Source organism: Numenius arquata, chromosome Z (assembly GCF_964106895.1).
Source record: "Numenius arquata chromosome Z, bNumArq3.hap1.1, whole genome shotgun sequence".
Classification (NCBI taxonomy): Eukaryota; Metazoa; Chordata; class Aves; order Charadriiformes; family Scolopacidae; genus Numenius; species Numenius arquata.
Genome location: NC_133616.1, coordinates 36,444,130 through 36,462,264, shown reverse-complemented (window position 1 = coordinate 36,462,264; position 18,135 = coordinate 36,444,130). Strand labels below are relative to the sequence as shown.

General features: G+C 39.7%; 1 protein-coding gene across 1 annotated transcript in view; it reads right to left on the bottom strand.

Annotated features, from left to right (window-relative positions):
• CNTLN (centlein) overlaps positions 1 to 18,135 on the bottom strand; it is a 208,818-nt gene that overhangs the window by 75,377 nt on the left and 115,306 nt on the right. The window contains exon 13 of the mRNA XM_074166843.1: positions 3,524 to 3,573. Within this exon, the coding sequence (XP_074022944.1) occupies positions 3,524 to 3,573 (50 nt within the window). The remainder of the gene's footprint in view (positions 1 to 3,523; positions 3,574 to 18,135) is intronic.

Sequence of the window (18,135 nt, the reverse complement as noted above, 5' to 3'; positions counted from 1 at the left end):
TTAAAAACTGCACTGAGAGCAATGGGTGGTGGAACTTTAAAAAATTGGGATACAGGTTTAGCAAAGGCTACCTGGCTAGTTAACACCAGGGGGTCTACCAACCGAGCTGGCCCTGCCCAATCAAAACCTCCACGCACTGTGGAGGGAGATAAAGTCCCCGTAGTGCACATGAAGAATATGTTAGGGAAGACAGTCTGGGTTAGTCCTGCCTCAGGCAAAGGCAAACCCATCCGTGGAATTGCCTTTGCTCAAGGACCTGGGTGCACTTGGTGGGTGATGCGGAAGGATGGGGAAGTTCGATGTGTACCACACGGGGACCTGATTTTGGGCGAGAATAGCCAGTGAATGAAACTGTATGATGTTAATTGCTAAATGACCCTGCCACTGTACATCTCATTTCTGTAACTGCTATTGGTTGTACTATAGTAAGAATCACCCAAACTAATGACAAATGGACTCTGATGAAAAACCAAGTAAAGTGCAGCAGTGAAGGGACCAGAACTGACCTCAGCAGCTGGCACCCAGCAACTTAATTGAGATCAACATCTTCAACCCATGGACCATGGACATGAGCCGCACCAGATACATCAGCCACAAGCCCCAAGAATACAGCATGCGACAGTCCAGCTCCACACACACTATCTTGCATGCCCTGAGGGACTGTTCCAACAGATGGAGCTCGAAGTCATGGACTATATGAACTCAACGGACATTTTAGAGTGATGGCGCACAGACTAAGGACATTACGCCTGTATGGAGATACACATATGTGTATATATATATATGTATGTCAGGGGAAACTGATAGTATTTAATTGGAAACTGTAAGATCTGGGCATGGCATGAAATGGTATGGAATAAGGGGTGGATGATGTCCTGGGTCTGGCGGGGATAGGGTTAATTCTCCCCAGGACCTAGCAGGGACACAGGTATTCCATCCCATGTGAGCCATGCCCAGGGGGCAGCAGGAGCTGGCCGGGGAAGGGGAGGGGCAGGAAGTCATCCCCCAGGGGAGCGGAGCAGTCGGGGGTGGGGGGGGGGCGCGTCCCGGGTGCGATAGGCAAGGGGTGGTATCGTACTCGTGGCTGTGTATTCCTCTGTCGGTGTTATTATTGTTGTTGTTTCTTGCTCTCCTTGCTGTTCTGTTAAATTGCCTTTGTCTCAACCCACGAGTTTTTGCCTTTTTCTTCTGATTCTCCCCTCCCGGCCGCGCTGGCGGGGGGAGGGCCCCATCTGATCGAGCGGCTGCCGCCTGGTCCTTTGTTGCCGTCTGAGGCTAAACCACGACACTTGGACAACTGAATCAGAATGGAAAGAAATTGGGAATGGCTGGAGCAGAATTTCCCTTTCCCCTGACCTACTTCATCTTTGACTAGGAGGGTTTGAAAAATGATATGGAAAAGCAACAAAGTTGTCCAGTACTTCCTCCTGACAAACACAACTGGTATCCAAGCAAGCAAGCAAGATAGAGCCTATCTTTTTTAATCCAGGGAAGCTCAGCTACTTTTTTTCAGAATTTATCCCTTGATGTTAGAATGCCTGATGGAAACAGGTACCTGATAAGATGAAAGTGAATTTCAACATTATTGATACACTAAGTAAATTCTTGTCAGGTTTCCTTTTAGAAAAGAAAACATACTTGCTAAGACTGTGAACAAAGCGTATTTAGACTGCATCAAGTTTGGACTCAGGAGGCCGTTCTTTATTTGGGAAGAGGAAGGCATTTAATACCCAATTTTAGGGCAGAGGGCATAGTCACTTTAGCATGTGGGCAAGTATTGCTCATATACTTTCATTTATGCTCAAAGATGGACATACAGCTTCTGTCGTTATGGTGGAGTCTTCTAGAAAATACCAACCAATGGATAAAAGTGTCTACGACCCTACAATACCCTACTGTTTGCGAGGGGAACAACAAGGAATTTACTTTTTATGGAGTGGATGAGCAACTATTTTTTTATACTTCAACTGGTAAGTTTGGAAATAGCTGGAGGAAGCTCATTTTATGTGCTAACAAAAAGTGTTGCTGAACAGATATCTTTGGATTTGATTTTGTATCTTATAAGAAATTTCCTGTTCATCTAAATGATACCAATAACAACAAATGCTGGAAAAGGTAAATAAAATGTACCTAACGCACTTCATTAGTAGTTTAACCCTTTTTCTCAGTCTCAAAAGAACCATCAACAACAATCACCGTACTAATAACCATACCAGAAGCGTGTATCCACCCACACACTTTTTAAAAAAGAATATGTTTTAATCTGAAAGATAATGAAAAAAGAAGGAATAAAAGACTAATTGTTAAAGCACTAAACATGTCAAGAATTGGCAGTTTCAGGGTTTTGACTGTTTTTTGGAAATGCATGGTTATTGCTCAGCAGGCCCTCAACTCCTTCTCACTGCTGGTTGCCTTTCCACTTCTCTCTGTACAAAGACTGACTAAATTGGCAAAAACAAAGAAGTGATTTTTAAAGTCAGTATTTGAAACCTTTACTAGTTCCCTTCAGCTCTGTCTGGGGCTATGAAAGCAACAGATAAGAAAACAGCAACTCAGTCTTCAGCAGCTGGATATTCCCACTTAGTTTATAGCTACTGCACCAAAAAAAAAAAAAAAAGGGATTTTTTTTTTTTAATTTTTTCTTTCAACTGGCCAACATTATCACAAAAAAAAGAAAACTGCCAATAGAAGAAAATTGGGATAAAGAATGGTAAGGCTTTATTGCTAGGCACATGCAAAGTACTTCTCCAAGTCTCCCTCTCCCTTCTTTGCACAATACTGTGCCTAAAGAATTCACCACAGATGAACTGTGACTGTGAACTGTGACACCCAGCTGGACTGTACCTATGCACTCTTGAATACTTCGCCCAGACCACTAACGAACAGCAAATAATAGAAAGAATCAGAGGAATGATGGAGAGGCAATGGTAACGTACTACCTGACTGACAAAGACCCATCTTCACAGAATCATCAACTACTGTAAACATATAAAATATTAATGATCAATTCTTTTAAGAGTTACACCATTTTTATTTACTTTCAAATTCACATACTTTGCTAGTACTAAAAGAGAATTCTGAATAAGACTGAAATTTCTGTATCACTATATTTCAATACTGCAAAAAACATTTCAGATTCTGGAGAAAGCTTCATAAACACATAAACATGTCTTAGATTTTACACATGCATATTTATATAGTTACACATAGATATTTTAAACATAATTAATTTTGTATGTAGGATATACACATAAGTTGCAAACATGTATTAGTGTATATCGATATGTAAAAATTGTCATTGATTTAATAGGCATGTGGAGAACTTAAGGGCGAATATACTTTGAAATAAGAACATGTATGGCCTTAAACTTATAAAATACACATTCAACAAAAAGAAATCAACCTTTGGAGAGAAAATAGCCTTAAAATTAATATTTCTAGTAGACTACAAACACATGTATAAAATACTATACCTTCCCTTTTTTGTTGTAAACATAGTTAAACTCCTGTATTGTGAACTTACCTACAGATCGGTGTACTTTCATCTGATCCAATTCTTCTTCAAGATTCAGTCTACAAAAAAGGAAATAAAAAAGTAAGAAGCACAGAACAATCACATAGATGCCACTAAAAACATTAAAAAAATTAAACCAAAAAACATATCAATACATTAGTGGGGAAAAAATTGTCAACATCCAGGTTTCAGTTCTAATTTGACAACACTTAGCATACTTCAAATATTTGTCATTTGTACAACATGTCATTTGTACAAGTCGATTAAAATTTATAAACCTGAATTTACAAAATTCAGATATAATGTTGATTGTAACATACACAATTTCAGCTGGTTCTTTTTAGTAAGAAAACACCTGAAATGAAAAGCAAACCACTAGGAGGTGGAATCCTGTAAAGAGGGGAATAAGTATTCAGTCTCAGGGGAAACGACCAGCCAGCCTTTGTGCAGATATGTCTTACCATTCCTATTTTCCCAGTGACTATTTGAGAAACTTATTAACAAAATCTCTTCTCCCCTTTTCTATCTCTGATTTGTTACTATATTACTACTATAGTTTATTCTGTAATATCAACCAGCTAAGGTCTATAGAACAAGATAACTGAATTACTGTTTTTCATTTTATTAAAATTTTATACAAATAATACAGGATACCAATACTAAAGTTTCAAAGTCAGATTGGGAAATGCTAGAATGAAAGACATTAATTTAAATGGTTCATTTATACTTCTGTTTTCTGACACAATCTTTCATTGCATAGTTGTGCACTATTTTAGCAATAAGATCCCCACCTACTTTAGCCCAGGATCCTACAGCACATAGAACAGAGAGCAGTCATTTAATATCCAGATTTTGCTTAAAATATAACCTCATATCCTATGCAAATACACATTACTTTAGCTCTGTTCTGAATGCTGGATTGATAATTTCCTCACAGCCTTTTCTGCTGTACTCTGAACAGCAGCACCTAACTGCTTCAAATTTATTTGCCAACTGCCAAAATATTTGCTAACTTAAGGAAAGGGTATTAGAAAAATGGTCTTTCAGTATATACAGTATTTTAAAGCACATAATATGTTTAATGTATCTCTGACTCAGCTGTAACTCTACATATTGCAATTGACATCCCACAGTCTCACATGAAGTACAAAGGAAATGAGAAACATAAAAAGTTAAAGTAACTTGCTTTGCATGACATGTAAGACTCCAACTATTTTCAGGATCACTCAGCTGCCTTCCCAAGGTTCACTTTCTTTGCTCTTTCATTCTCCATGCCTCAGTCATCATCAATTTCTGTAACACAGACTACAGTAGCCTTTACCTCCACGCTGGCCTAACTCCTCATAACATGTTCACTTTTTGCACAGAATGGCAAAATGCTTCCTTGAAAAAACATTATCTGTTTACGCAGTTAAAGACTGCATTCAGCATTACATGAATACAGGGGAGTGAGTTAAGGATATTTTAGAATCCTTCCTGCTTGAACATCTATCTTCTGAACATGTTATTTTTCAACTTGAAAAATATTATTTGAATGAACACACATTTATGTGCACATATATATATGCACATTCATACTGCCTCCCTACACACTAAGTGACAAGCATACAACGATAATTGTACAAGATTTTTAAAAAGAGTTAACTTTTACATAAAGGCTTTTTTAGGGTGATGAAAGACATGCAGAAGTAAATGAATGATATGAAATAAATAAAAGGCTTATAGTCTGAGTATCTGAAACACTTCAAATAAGTTCTTTTATCTGTGAAATAGTCTCCAAATGAAGTTATATCATAACTAAGCTGGAAATATTTTAGGCAAGCCTAGACAAGAAATTACAAAGTGTAATACTCGATCCAACCCATACAAGTCAATGACTGGCTTGCATGAATGCCAGAAATGCCAACCGGGTTAGACGAGCCCTGGGTCCATCCCTCACCAGTGCTCTGTCTCCAGCAGGGGCAAAAGCAGATGCTACTCAGGAGAGAGCACAAGCCTAACGTTTCAGCAGCCTGATTCCAACTTTCCATCCTGAAAGCAGCATGTAAGCACTACCTTTTGTTTCCTCTGCTTGAACTGGCTCCCTGTTGCTAAAAGGACCTTTCCTTCAATCCCGCAGGAATGGAAGTTCTTTATAACCTTTCATGTGGAGTCTTGTCAAAGGCAATTGGAAAATACAGGTCAGATTTATCCACGTGGTTACTGTCACCCTTCTGCAATTCCAGCAGGTTAATGAAGCAGGATTTCCCTCTACAGGAGCCACAGCAACGCTTCCCCAACAAAACTGTGCTGATCTGTGTTCAGTGATCTCTCTACCCCGCTGTTCTGCTTGTTGGTTTTTTTTTTTCTTTTTTTCCCCCTCTTTTTCCTAAAGCCAGACTGTCATCTTCCCAGGTGTGGAAGCAGTCAGGCTCACTGGTCTGCAGCTCCCTCCACAGCCCATCTTGCAGATGGGAGTTACAGTGGCAACCTGCCAGTCAACTGGCACAGCGGCTGTTTACAATGAGGTTACAGTTCAGTAATTTCATACTTCAGTTTCTTCACACCCCTCAGGCTGTGAAGATATTAACAACAAAATATTAACAAGAAACTTATCTACTTGACCTCATAATTGCTTTACAGTTACTTCAAACAGATCTAAAACCTTTGATCTATCTGCTATAAAGAGTACATGAGTTGTTGGCACCTCTTAGCATCTTCAGTAGGGAAGACTGATGCAAAGATTCACTGAGCTGTTCTTTTATGGCCTTGTAAACCCCATGCATCCTTTTACACTGTTATGATTAAGCAAACCTACAAATTTCCTAATTGGTTTCTTTTTCACTTTATTTAAGCAAAATTTTACTGTTGCAGCTTAAGCATCTTTGAAAACCACTCTTCAAGAGCTTTTAAGCCTTCTCAACTTTCCACCCACATTTATCCTGCCATTGTTTATTGGCCTACCTCCTCTCACCCAATGTAAGCTTCTCTGTGAGGGCCACAAAAATTTCACAACTGAATCTTTAGAGAGTTTCTTAAGACTTTTTTGTGGTGAGGGTTGATTTGATTTTTTTTCAATTTCATTTTTTAAATTGTAGCACCTACTTCAACTGAGTTTTAGCTACACTACCTTTCTTAACAGTCTCCAACTGTTCATAGGCTTTCTGCAATGCTTGTTCTAGTGCCTAGGGGGGGTTGGATGCTTTTTGGGTAGTTGTTTCATTTTTACATAGTTCCCTTTCTGGAAAATGAACACCCTGAGGCCAATTCATTTGGTCCACTCTCTTCTGCTAATATTTAAATACAATTTAAAAAAAAAGAAGAGAGAAAAGAGGCAAACATCACCATCTTCATAATGGATGACATGGGGGAACACAGACCTCATCTCTTTCCCTAGAAAAGTTACAGAGCAAATCATCCTGGAAATCATGTTGAGCCAACTAATGGACAAGACGGTAATTGGAAACAGCTAGCATGGACTTACCAAGATGGCAGTGACTGTATGAAATGACAGGCTGTATGAATAAAAGAGCAGGCAACGGCATATACCTTGAGTTTGTCAAGACATTTGAGACAATCTCCCACCTTCTTACTGCCAAATAGTTGAGATCTGAACTGAAAAGTAGATAAGGTGGCTGGGAACTTGGCTGGACTGTTAGACTCAAAGGGTGATGATCTGTGGAGTCCAACTGGCAGCTAGCTATTAAAAGTGTCCCTCAGGGATCCATCCTAGAGCCAGTACTGCTTAATGTCTTTATTAACAACATCAAAGATGGGTTAGAGTGCCTCTCAGCAAGTTCACAGATGATATTAAACTGAGGGGAGAAACCCATGCACTCCCTAGAGGGCTGGACCGCTCTTCAGAAAGACCTCATAGGCAGAAAAAATGGGCTGATGGGAACTTCATGAAGTTCACCAAAGGCAAAGTCCTGCCAGAATAACACCTCACAACAGGACGTTCTAGAAGACCAACTTGCTAGAGAGCAGCTTTGCAGAAAAAGTGGAGTCCTGAGCAACGAGCAGAACATTAGGTAGTGACATGCCTTTGTGCCAAAGGCTAACAACTTACCAGCTGTATAGGCAACAGTATAATCAGTTGGTCTACAAAATTCATGCTATTCAGCACTTCTGAGACTGCATGTGTGCTGCATCTAGTTTGGGGCTTCTCCAGGAAAGACATTGACCTACTAGATTTAATCTAGCAAGGGGTACCACAATGGTCAGGGGTTGGGTACATGATTTATGATGATAGGGTGAAAGGTGTGTGATTGTTCAGCCCTAGGAGAAGGGAAGATTTTACTTCTGTCTACTTAATGCAAGGGTGTTGAAAAGATGGAGTTTGACTTTTCCTAGAGCAGCACAGTAGACAGTATGAAAGCCAATGGACACAAGTTAGAATACATCAAATTCCAACTAGGTATAAAAAGAAATTGCTCATTAGGCTGGTCAGCCCCTGAAAGAGTTGTCCAGAAAGGTTCTGACATCTGCATCCTTGGTCTCCAACTCCTCAATCCTTTGTCAAAACTACCACTGCTCTGAGCAGCAGCTTGGACAAGACTCCAGAGCTTCCAGAGGCTCCTTCCAAGCTACACAATTCTGTGCTTCTCATTGCACTGAGGTAACTATTACAGAGACGCTTTGTTTCTAATGCTTTCTGAACTAAGTTCTGTAAAAACCAGAACAGTATTTTTCCTTTTGGTTTCTAAGGCTGATTTTCTAGAAAAGTTACTTATTCCATGCAAAATTTGTAACTCCACATCTTGCCTTGGCAAGATAGTGATGCAGGCTCCACGTGGATAGTTGAAACCTTTCATGATTACAGTCTCTCCTTCACAACTCATCGAATCTCGCTTCACATTTCTGCATCACTGTCAGCATCTTGATGAAAGGATCAGCAGTACAATCGCAGAATCACAGAATCACATGGGGTTGGAAGGGACCTCTGGAGGTCATCTAGTCCAACCCCCCTGCCAAAGCAGGTCCACCTAGAGCAGGTTGCACAGGAACTTGTCCAGGCAGGTTTTGAATGTCTCCAGAGAAGGAGACTCCACCACCTCCCTGGGCAGCCTGTTCCAGTGCTCTGCCACCCTCAAAGTGAAGAAGTTCCTCCTCATGTTTAGGTGGAACTTCTTATATTCAAGTTTATGCCCATTTCCTCTTGTCCTGTCCCTAGGCACCACTGAAAAAAGACCGGCCCCATCCTCTTGACACCCACCCTTTAAGTATTTATAAGCATTGATCAGATCCCCCCTCAGTTTTCTCTTCTTAGACTAAAAAGACCCAAGTCCCTCAGCCTCTCCTCGTAAGGGGGGTTCCAGGCCCCTAATCATCTTTGTAGCCATCTGCTGTACCCTCTCCAGCAGTTCCCTGTCCTTCTTGAACTGAGGAGCCCAGAACTGCACACAGTACTCCAGATGGGGCCTCACCAGGGCAGAGTACAGGGGCAGGGTAACCTCTCTAGACCTGCTGGTCACACTCTTCCTGAGGCACCCCAGGATGCCATTGGCCTTCTTGGCCACAAGGGTACACTATCATCTCATGGTCATTCTATAGTCCACAAGGACTTCTAGGTCTTTCTCCTCAGAGGTGCTCTCCAGCAAGTCAGCCCCCAACCTGTACTGCTGCATGGGGTTATTTCTCCCCAGGTGCAGCACCCTACACTTGCCTTTATTGAAGTACAACTGGTTCCTCTCTCCCCAACTCTCCAGCCTGTCCAGGACTCGCTGTATGGCAGCACAGCCCTCCAGCTTGTGAACGACCCCTCCCAGTTTTGTATCGTCCCAGCTTTGTATCGTCAGCAAACTTGCTGAGGGTACACTCCATCCCCTCATCCAGGTCATTGATGAATATATTGAAGAGGACTGGACCCAGTACTGACCCCTGGGGGACTCCACTTGTTACAGACCTCCAACTAGATTCTGTGCCCCTAATAACAACCCTCTGAGCTCTGTCTTTCAGCCAGTTTTCAATCCACCTCACTGTCCATTCCTCTAATCCACACTTCCTAAGCTTACCTATGAGAATGCTGTGGGAGACTCTGTCAAAAGCCTTGCTGAAGTCAAGGTAGACAAGATCCGCCGCCCTCCCCTCATCTATCCAACCAGTCATGCCATCATAGAAGGCTATCAGGTTAGTCGGACATGACTTCCCCATGGTGAATCCGTGTTGACTACTTCGGATAGCTTTCTTTTCCTCCATATCCTTTGAGATAATGCCCAGAATAAGTCGTTCCATCATTTTCCCAGGGATGGAGGTGAGGCTGACCGGCCTGTAGTTTCCCGGGTCCTCCTTCTTGCCCTTTTTGAAGACTGGAATGACATTGGCTTTCCTCCAGTCCTCAGGCACCTCGCATGTTTTCCAGGACCTTTCGAAAATTATGGAGATCGGCTCAGCAATGACTTCTGCCAGCTCCCTCAGCACTCGCGGGTGCATCCCAACCTCCTGCTTCCCTTGCCTGTTTTCTTGCTCTTAGGGATGCACTGATCCTGAGCTTGGAGAAAGCGATGTTCGAATATCAGCCAGCTCTTGTGAGCCCTCCTACCTTCCAGAGCCTTATCCCACGGGATTTCTCCTAGCAGTTTCTTGAAAAGGTCAAAGTTAGCCCTCCTGAAATCTAAGGTTTCGGTCCTATCCTTGGTTTCGGTCCTACCTATGGTTTGTGCGTACTGCCCACGATCCTGAACTCTATCTTTCCATGGTCACTGCAACCAAGGTTGCCCCCAACCTTCACGTCCTCCACCAGTCCCTCTTTGTTTGTCAGCACTAGGTCCAGTAGTGCTTCTCTCCTCATTGGTTCCTCCACCAGCTGAGTTAAGAAGTTATCATCAATACACTGGAGGAACCTCCTGGACTGTAGATGCTTGGCTGTGTAGCCTTTGCAGCAGATATCAGGGTGGTTGAAGTCCCCTACGAGAACAAAAGCCTGCAACTGCGAGGCTACTTTGAGCTGATTGTAAAAGGCTTCATCAACTTCCCCATCCCGATCAGGTGGCCTGTAATAAACACCCACTACAGTGTCCCTCACATTGTCCTGCCCCTTAATCCTCTCCCACAAGCTCTCAACTATCTCTTCATCTGACCCAGGGAGGGCTCTGGGGACATCTCCTCACTGCTACTTCTTTATTATTGAAATATAGGCCTTCTATGCAAAAGCATTACACAGTGCTCCCTTTTTCTGTAATAGCTGTCCAATATTACACTTAAATAATCCATTTCATACAGCGCTGCTCTCTCACCAGGTCATCCTACTCTGTCATTCTTGCAAAGGCAGTACCTGGGCAACACTGTACCTCACAGATAACCCTCCCTCCTCCAGGTCATTGAGATGCCTAGTGTGTCAGGATTGTCATCTGACGCCACGTAGCCCAGCTCCACATCTTAGTTTTTGGGTTTCTAGCACACAAGTACTTGTTAGTTATTTCCTCATTCTGTTGCTGAATAGGCCAGTGAAGTACTGTGACAGTAAAAAACAGCTTTCCTTATCTTTTGAGACCTCCCACTACCAAGACCCACTTCCTCTTATCCTCAAAAAGAGTCCCTTTACTGCAGGAGAATTCTTAGTGCAAGAGGCCATTGTCACATCAGCTAAACAGCAGGTCTCATCTCATTCATTGTCTCATCTAAGATGAGATTCCTTCTTGCAAACAGGATGTTCTCCTTTCCCAAGATTTACGCTCTTTGTAGCAGCATATATTAACATGTACTTGGTTTCTTGGTTTCTTTCATTTTTTCAAATCTCTGAATACTAACAATCTTAGGTTCACAAAATCAAAAGATGAAAAAAGAATATACAAGTAATTGTGGGTTTTTATCATGACTGTGTGCAGTCAAGTGTGGTTTTACTGTCACCTGTAAGTCTTTTTCATTTCAAGGTAAAAAATAGACCAAAATTGCAATGCAAAACCAAATACAGAAGCAAGTTGCTCTTCCTTCTTGTCTATTTGTTTCCAACTCAGAAGTAAAATGTTTTCCAATACATTTTAATATTTTTGACATGCTACTCTAGCTAGAACTTGTAAAGAAAACAAAAACAACCTGCAAATACATTATAAAAAAAACCCCAAATCTAGTTCAGTTCTTTAAAATTCACCACAAAAGTACTGCAGCCTGCATATTTTGTTACAAGAGTGCAACTCAACAGAAAGGAGAAAAGGGTGCAATGTGGTCTTCTTGAAGAGTACAATTCTTTGCTGAGACTGTATGTTTGCTCCTTTCCACAAGAACAAGAGATGATCAGTTGGAACAAGCATAAAAGGGTCAAGTAAGAAACTTCTAAGGAGCAAGAAGGGACTCCAAGGAATTCAAGAGAACTGAAGAAGTCACAGAAAACTGCTGAAGGATAATGCAACGCTGAAAGAAATGACTCAACCTGAAAGAACACAGTGGCAAAAAGAAGGGGTGGGGGAGATATTTGCTTGCCAGCCTTTCACCTACACCATTATCTGCCTCAGTGTCCCACCACACAGGTGTGCCAACCTAATAGGTAAGAACTGATTTATCTTTATGAAACTCTCCCTCCCTCTCCAAAAAATATTTCAAGTGGGTCTGAAGGTAAACATCTCTGTGTTTTTTCCCCACAAGGGGAATTGCCTTCAGCAGACTACATCTGCCCCACCAGTCTTTTAAATGATCCATGTTGAACTCCTCTACGAAGAAGATTAGGTACTTGAAGAGACCTGTGATCCCGTTGCATGGATTCTAGTGACATGAGATGCTTCTCTCACTTACTGGGTGTGAAAGAAGGATTGCCTCTGCAATCCTTCAACTCAAAGGATCAAAAATAAGCTCTGTGTGTGGTAATGCAGAATGCTAATCTAGTGGAACTAGAGAGTCAGAACAGCAGTGTCAAAGTTCAGATACTGTGAATAAGAGCTTCTAACATTATTTTAGCAGATGAAGCTAATATTTGCGTAATTTTCTTAGGCATATGCTCACTAGATTTACTGCATCGGTTTTTGCACCGTTCAGTTTCAATTAACACATCAAACAATGGAAAGAAGAAATGCACCAGGTTTTGATCCTAAATGAAAGGGGATTTCTATGTGAATTGAAAAACTTGTGTTTGATTTAGCAAGTGCTGAGCAAAGGGCATCATGTTTATGTCATCTGAAAAGACCCAAGACACAAACTGAAGTTGAGAGACAGAATCTTTGAAGATATTTCTACAGTGGCAAGGTAGTTTCTCTGTAAAGTGTTTCTAGCTGATTGTAGTCTTGAGGCATGGATATTGAAAAGAAATCTTTGAACATGAGTACTTGCCTCCTCCATCTTTTGGAAGTAGAAACACTGGGAGCTGAAGATATTTCAAGAGTAGGCAATTTTGAGGATGATGTATATTTTAGAAGCTTATGTTAATCTCCATTTAACTGCACTTCTAGCAATTTTTTTTAGGACTGCTCCACAAAATTCACATTTTACAAGTACATACAACTACAAGCTTGACTTAAAAAGAAAAGAAAAAACCAGCATGTTTTAAACTTTATGTATCTGGTATCAAATTACTTTTCTCCTGATAAATCCAGAAGCTACTAAATAAAGTGAAAGAGATTATAAATTTATATTGAGGATTAGGTTAACTACCTTTCCTATTTCAGATTCTACAACGGAGTGGCACAAGTATTTGAGCACAACTCTTTCCCCAGTAGGAAAATTCAGCAATGAGAGTATTTAGGAACTACAGGAGAGGAACAAATTTACAAAAATCTGGAAACAGTCAACAATCTACTTTGTAAATCAGTAACACAGAGAATGGAGGATGCTTTCAGTTTACCGTCTCACAGGTCTCCTAATGAGACAAGCAGGGTGCTTTCTAGTTCTCTTTTTCACACCATCTATGTTTTTGCTTGAGCAAGCAAATAATATCTAGCGCATATGAAATTTATGAATCAGCATTTTTCAAGGAAAAATTATTTTCTGCCTTTTAAAAATTGAATTTTTTTAATTCTGTGGCTGTATTTAAGTTTGCCTGTTATTTCAGTCAGCATCTCATAAACATGATCTCATTATTATGCCTATTACACAATTATAAAACCTCAATCTTCTAAGCGTTTTGCAAGAAACAGATTTTAAGCTCCATTTGTACAGGGAAGAGCTAGAACCTGAAGTTCATTTGGAGATGATATCCCAGTACAAAATGACGAGTATGATGTATGTAGGTACCAAAGTGCTGCTAAGCAAACCATACACATCAACAAATGAAAAAAACAAACAAGTAAGGAATGAACAAGAACAAACTATGCTGTCCTGCAGTAAAGGTTGATGAACCAGGAAAAAAAAAAATAATGAAGAGGCCCATGGAAAAACATAATTTAGACAACAGAAGTGATTACGGTTCTAAATTGAATATGTACAGCAATGTAGAACTCAAAAGAAAGACTATAATAAGAAACCAAAAAACTTTTCACTGGAAAAAAAGGGTTTACTCTACAGACTCAGAGAAGATATACCTTTGAACCATAATTCAAGAACAAATGATAGGATTTAAACACAATGTAAATATACAGGTCAAGAGGAACGACAAACAAACCTGAGTGTCAGTATAAAAACGATCACTTCCACCTCATGATAAAGTCACATCTTCACACCTTTTATCTTGACAAAGTCAAAGGCTACTACTGCATTTTACAGTCTCTGTCAAAATCATGTGGTGTATTCATTCTATTATTTAACTTTTAAAAAGGGAAGTTTCTAGGATATAATTTAAAACAATAGAGAGATACCAAACATGACTTTTGTGAAAATGTTTATCAAATACTGTGAAGTATTCTGGAAATCTACACAATCTTTTATGTGGGGGAAGTGAAATCTTGCAGGGTGTTGCAGCTCCAGAATTCTGTAAATTCTGTCAACAACCATTAAGAAATTGAAGAAAAAACTACAAGTAGAAATAAAACCTAAATAAATTTCAATGTGTTTTAAAAGCAATAAAAAAACCTTCTCAGAACTGTCTCTGAAAATTTGCATAAAACATGTTCTAGCTGTATACATTAATAACCTTAGGCAAAGGAGATTCATTACTAGGAATACCTATCAGCAATCCAGATGAAAAGAAAATAAGTAACCACTCAGTTAACTTTATTAAGTTTCATTAAACTCAAAGTCTAAACTCATATCTGCAATGGTAATGCTAACAAACACACTTCTAAAATCTTGCAATGTTGAAATTACAATTATCACTTGGCCTGTACCTAGATGCATTCTTTACAGAGGTTTCATTTCAGTCAGTTTGGTTTGGGGTTGTTTTTAAGATGAAAAGTTATAAAACGTTTTCAAAATATGGCAAAACTCTTTTCTGATGGCACTGGGAAAGTCTTTTCAGTCCTGGCTAGTTTACAGTCAAGGTTTCTAGAGTCCTAAAGAAGACTGTACAACTGAAAAATGCACTCTGAAAATTTACAGTACCACCATACCAAATTTGCCAATGATAAAGTTTACGTAACTATGAGTGACTTACATGACTGCTACTTCTAATTTTAAAAACAAATACACTGATCCTATATCTATTAGACGAACTGAAAATTTTATTTAAAATATGTATTCAGCTCCCCCCCACACTTTTCTGCTCAGGATCATTTTTTAAAGAGTGAAGGAAAAAGACTGGGTTTGCAATGTGCTTGAAAGAGTAATAAAACTAGTGGACTGTAAAAAATCCAGAATTTATGACTCCTTCCAGAAAAAATGTTTGGCTCTTATTTATACTCAAATGTTGCATTTTCTAGCAGCTTTGCTAGGTTCAAATAGCCCATCAGATGGGAGAGAAGTGACTTAAAGCCATACAAAGCCTAGAAACTGGTGTACTGCTTTTCACCTTTATTCAGACCGAAATTGCCTCTTGGCCTTGAGCTTTCTGCATAGAGAGGTTATGCTGCTTTTACGTATATCTGGTAGAATTTGACTCTATTTCTTTAGTAATTCTTTCTCAACAGTAAGCATTTTCTTATCTGGTTCCAAAACAAGTCAAAAACCCAAAGAGACCTTCTGACAATATAACCTACTCCAAAAGACTTTTAAAGTTTACTTAGTTAACAAGAAACGGTCCAGGCCCGCAGCAGTCTTAGATGCTGTAGATTACACGGTCGGAGAGCAACTTCCTACTCCTTCCTAGCCAAGGAGAAGCGACTGAGCTCTTGAATTAACAGGAATCTACACCCTAAATTAGCAAGAATCCAATGGCACTTCCTAGAAGACTGTCAGTATCTTCTAATATGGCAGATCAGAAGCAGAATCATGCCTTTGTTTCCACATGCTAAGAACAATCTCAAAAGAGTTTTGTTTACTATCAATAACTTCATTAAAGTCATTCTTCTTGCTTGTAACATATGTATATACCAAAGGCACCAAGAGGATCAGGAAAGCACACAGCATCCTGTTTTATGTACCAATGTTTAATTTCTATCCTCCAACTATGATTGCCACAGTCTCACCTGGCAATATTAAAACAAGGATAGTAAGAAATCAAGAGAGATCAAATTTATCCAGCTAATAGCTTATGCTGGTATTGCATACATTTTTGAAGATACTGGCCTTGACTCACAATTACAGTATCTGCTCTTTCCAGTATTATACAATATTCTGAATTCTATTTTATGGCAATATAATACTTTTGAATACTCCTTCATTATTTATTTATGTTTTTAGTACTCACCCATTTGGAATATAGGAAGAGGTAGCATAATAAAACTGTGCTATAGAATCAGTTTTGCCAAAGGAATTACTTCTGATTTCTTTTGCATTATAGCTAGGCATCAGCAAGAAATTCTCTGTAACAGTTGCTTACTTATCAAGTTACTAGAACAGGCGAAATGCTCGTACCATCTGCATATAAGCAGAGCTTCTGCAAAATATACCTTCTTGCTAGAACAAAATTTCCTAGTACTCATCATTTTTAATTGTCAGCAGTTCTAAAGATACCATCAGGAGCCCTCACAGAGCTCCAAATCTAAAGTACATATATGCATGCGCACTTTCTCAATGCATTAAAGAAAAGGTAATTTAGAAAGACAACCTGAACTATAGCATAAACTTTCTCTCTGCGCTTACCAGTTTAAAGGGCTCCTTCCCTCAAGAGCTGTCGACCTTAGGTTAACCCATTGCCAGAGGACTCTAGTTAGTCCTCTAGCAAACCACTGCCTCCTGAGTAATACGCATCCCATAAGTCAGCCATTGCTCATCAGCAGCTTTCAGCATTCACAGGTAGGGCCAGCAGGAGACTCCTACGCTCCTCTGCATACAGATAAAAGGAATTAAGAGAGCAGGCTCATGGCAGTCTAAAATAAACATCCAAACAAACAATAAGACTTTTTTTTCTGTTTGTCCCAGGGAATTTTATCTGGAAAATAAAACCAAGCAGAGAATCTCATTTCTAATAGAGCTGAATACATATGAAGGAATAACCCACTGAGGAAACCGACTCCTTCCCAAGGATTACATGTTGTAAGACTGCAGCAGGATGACTCTTTGGAGAAATAAGCAGAACCAACCACAATCTCCTAATGCATACTGTTGCTGGTGTGGACAGATATCAGGGGGCTAGTCCAGGAGCTGCTGCAGTCAGGGAAGCCTTCCTCCGGGTCCATGAGGTTAACTATTGCCTTTTCAAATGTTTTTCTCCAGAGTCATGGAAGATTGTTAAAGACTGGAAAGCCAAATTAAGAATAAAATCAGACAGAGAAAGACTGCTAAGCAAACTTTGCATGCTTTTTATCAGGGTCCTAAAAAAGGGACAGTAGGGTTGCTTATTACAGTAACCAAAATAAGTAAGTTTTAAAGACACTGGGTCAAAGTAGTGCCAGGCAATTTTTTCTTATCCAAATCTTAAGCTAAATAGCCTAATAATCCTGACAAGGAAAATGGAACAGCAGAAGCAGCTCCATTTTCTTCCCCTCAGAAAAGAAAGGAGCTTGGGAAGAAAGACAACTGAGGTCTTCTAGGTAAGCAAAACTGAATTGTATTTTCTGTTCATGAGTCTTCAAAAGGGTAAAAATTGTACTCTGTAAAACCAGAGTAGAATGCATAAAGACATGCATATTATGTATACTTTTGTAAAAAGCCCATACAGAAAATACAGGAAGATGCTGTCATAAATGATGAGTTATCTGATACATCATAATGCAAACACTGATTTTAATTTTCTACTACTCAAAAATTGTTTATAGACATGAGACCCAAGCTTGGCAGAAACTTTACCCAACTTTTACATGTGAAATACTACTCTGACATAAATTCTTCATTTTGTTCCTACAGCATGATTCAAGAACATTTGCCTGCAGTAAAGGCAAAATATGCTCTTTTCATGGGTCTGTATATTTATGTGTCAACTGACAGCCCTGGGAGGTGAGAGTAAACCTGGGAGCAGGTGTTTGATCTAGGCTGTGCGAGAGAGCAAAAACCATTACATATGTCTGGGGATAATGCTGCCAAAAGAAGAGTAAAGCAAAAAGTACTAGCATTACTTACATTCTGTGAACATTCAAACTAGTCAGAATGATTTACTGGAATTCCTTTACAGGAAGAAAATTGTAAACTTACAGTTTACACAAAGAAACCTGTAGTCTTAATTAACCAAGGAAATGGAATATTTGACTATACAGTCATTGAGCTATCTATCTTACTTTGTCCATTCACTTCCCAGAAATATGTCTTTA